This window comes from Calidris pugnax, unplaced genomic scaffold (assembly GCF_001431845.1).
Source record: "Calidris pugnax isolate Ruff unplaced genomic scaffold, ASM143184v1 scaffold8, whole genome shotgun sequence".
In the NCBI taxonomy this organism is placed as follows: domain Eukaryota; kingdom Metazoa; phylum Chordata; class Aves; order Charadriiformes; family Scolopacidae; genus Calidris; species Calidris pugnax.
The window spans coordinates 2,726,150-2,727,794 of NW_015090830.1; the positions used below are offsets into that span (position 1 = coordinate 2,726,150).

At 54.8% G+C, this 1,645-nt stretch overlaps 1 protein-coding gene across 1 annotated transcript in view; it reads left to right on the forward strand.

Annotated features, from left to right (window-relative positions):
- Positions 1–1,645, forward strand: part of ANKRD33B (ankyrin repeat domain 33B) — a 46,439-nt gene that overhangs the window by 301 nt on the left and 44,493 nt on the right. Inside the window, exon 2 of the mRNA XM_014940765.1 lies at positions 55–382. Coding sequence (XP_014796251.1) covers positions 55–382 — 328 coding nt within the window. The remainder of the gene's footprint in view (positions 1–54; positions 383–1,645) is intronic.

Genomic DNA, 1,645 nt, shown 5'->3' on the forward strand with positions numbered 1-1,645 from the left:
CCCGCCACCGCCGGGGAGGGCTCTCCGGCTCTACCCCCGGGACCCCTCGCAAAGGGGGCGGGGAGCGGGAAGCGCTCCCTCAACTGAGGAGAAGGAGGAGGAGGAGGAGGAGGAGGAGGAGGAAGAGGACTGCGAGGAGTACGAGGACTTCTCCGAGCTGCCCGACACCTGCAGCATCGCCTCGGACGACTCCTTCTACCCGCCGGGGGGGCTGGAGGACGAGGAGGAGGACCGCTGGTCCCTGGAGCAAGAGGGGCGCGACAGCCCCGAGGCCCTCAGCCTCTTCCGAGCCTGCTGCACCAACAACACCGTCGTGCTCAAGGCGCTCATCCGCCAAGGCCCCGAGGAGGAGGAGGTGCGGGAGACCGACCGCAACCGCCGGGTGAGCATCCCGCGCCGCGCCGCCCCCGGCAACCGCGGGCATCCCCACGGGGGGGAGAGAGTCCTTACGGAGGGGGGAGCATCCCCGCGGAGGGGAGAGGGAAAGGAAGAGGGAGAGGGAGAGGGAGAGGGAAAGGGAGAGCATCTCCGCTGCCGCGCCGCCCCAGGGTCCCTCCGGCGGAGCGGAGCCGTGGGGGGAGGCGGGGGCAGGCGTGCGTGGGTTGAGTGACACCGCTCGCGTTTGAAGGGACGCTGCTCTGCAGTCCCGTGGGGGGCCGGGACCCCACGCTGGCAGGGCTGGGAGAAGGGCGCGAAGCTTCGCCCCGCTAGACGGGACTTTCTGCTGAGAAAGGTCGAGATTCCTGTTTTCCCGCCGCCGGTTTGGAGTTTGGTCTGACTTTCCCACGGTTTGCTGGGGAGAGAGCGGCTTCTCCAGCGAGGGTTGTGCTCAGCAGCGCTAACCCCTCCTCTCTGCTGCCCAGTCCACCCCCTGCGGTACTTCGGGCTTTCCACCTTGAGAATTTGAACAACTGACCAAAGTTTGTATTGTCCTTATTTATTTTTTCTTTTCCTTTAGCTCCCCCAAAACTGTAAGCTTGATCCCAGTTCCTAGAATGCCAAGCGGGGCTCAGGGATTTTTGGTGCTAAAACCAGACTTTACAGAGTTCTCCTGCTATTTGTTTTCTTGCTGGTGAACTATTTGGTGTTTTGTGTCAGTACAGGGTTTGGGTTTCAGTTTTTGCCTGTTTATTAATTGCCAGGACAGAAGTGTGCTTCACTGAATCAGAAAGTGAAAACTTGGGAAAGATTTCCCGGGTAATGTGTAACTGGGACATTTGAGCAACAATATCGAAGACCAGCAACAGCAACTCCGCTCACTAGTATTAGTACAATTTATATTAAAACTAAAAAAATTTCACTCGTACTTTGCATAAATAATCTCCAAAAAGTTTTCTATAACTAGTCTGTGACAGGAGCATTTTGCAAGAAAGCCTGTGTGTTATTTTAATTAGGCAAGTGACCTACATATTCTGGCAATGTATGTGATCTTTACATCAAAACTATGGTTTGGTGCTCTTTCGTTTGGAGAGGGGCTTTTTTTGTGTCTTACGTGTATGTACTTGTAGGATTTTGCCCACAAATATCTTTTCTTCTGCTCTCAAAGGATTATTTTTAATACAGATTTTTAAGGATCTGATTTACTGTAAATTTCTGCAAGAGATACAAATACAAGAAATTGTATTTGCCCCCCCCCCCCCCCACC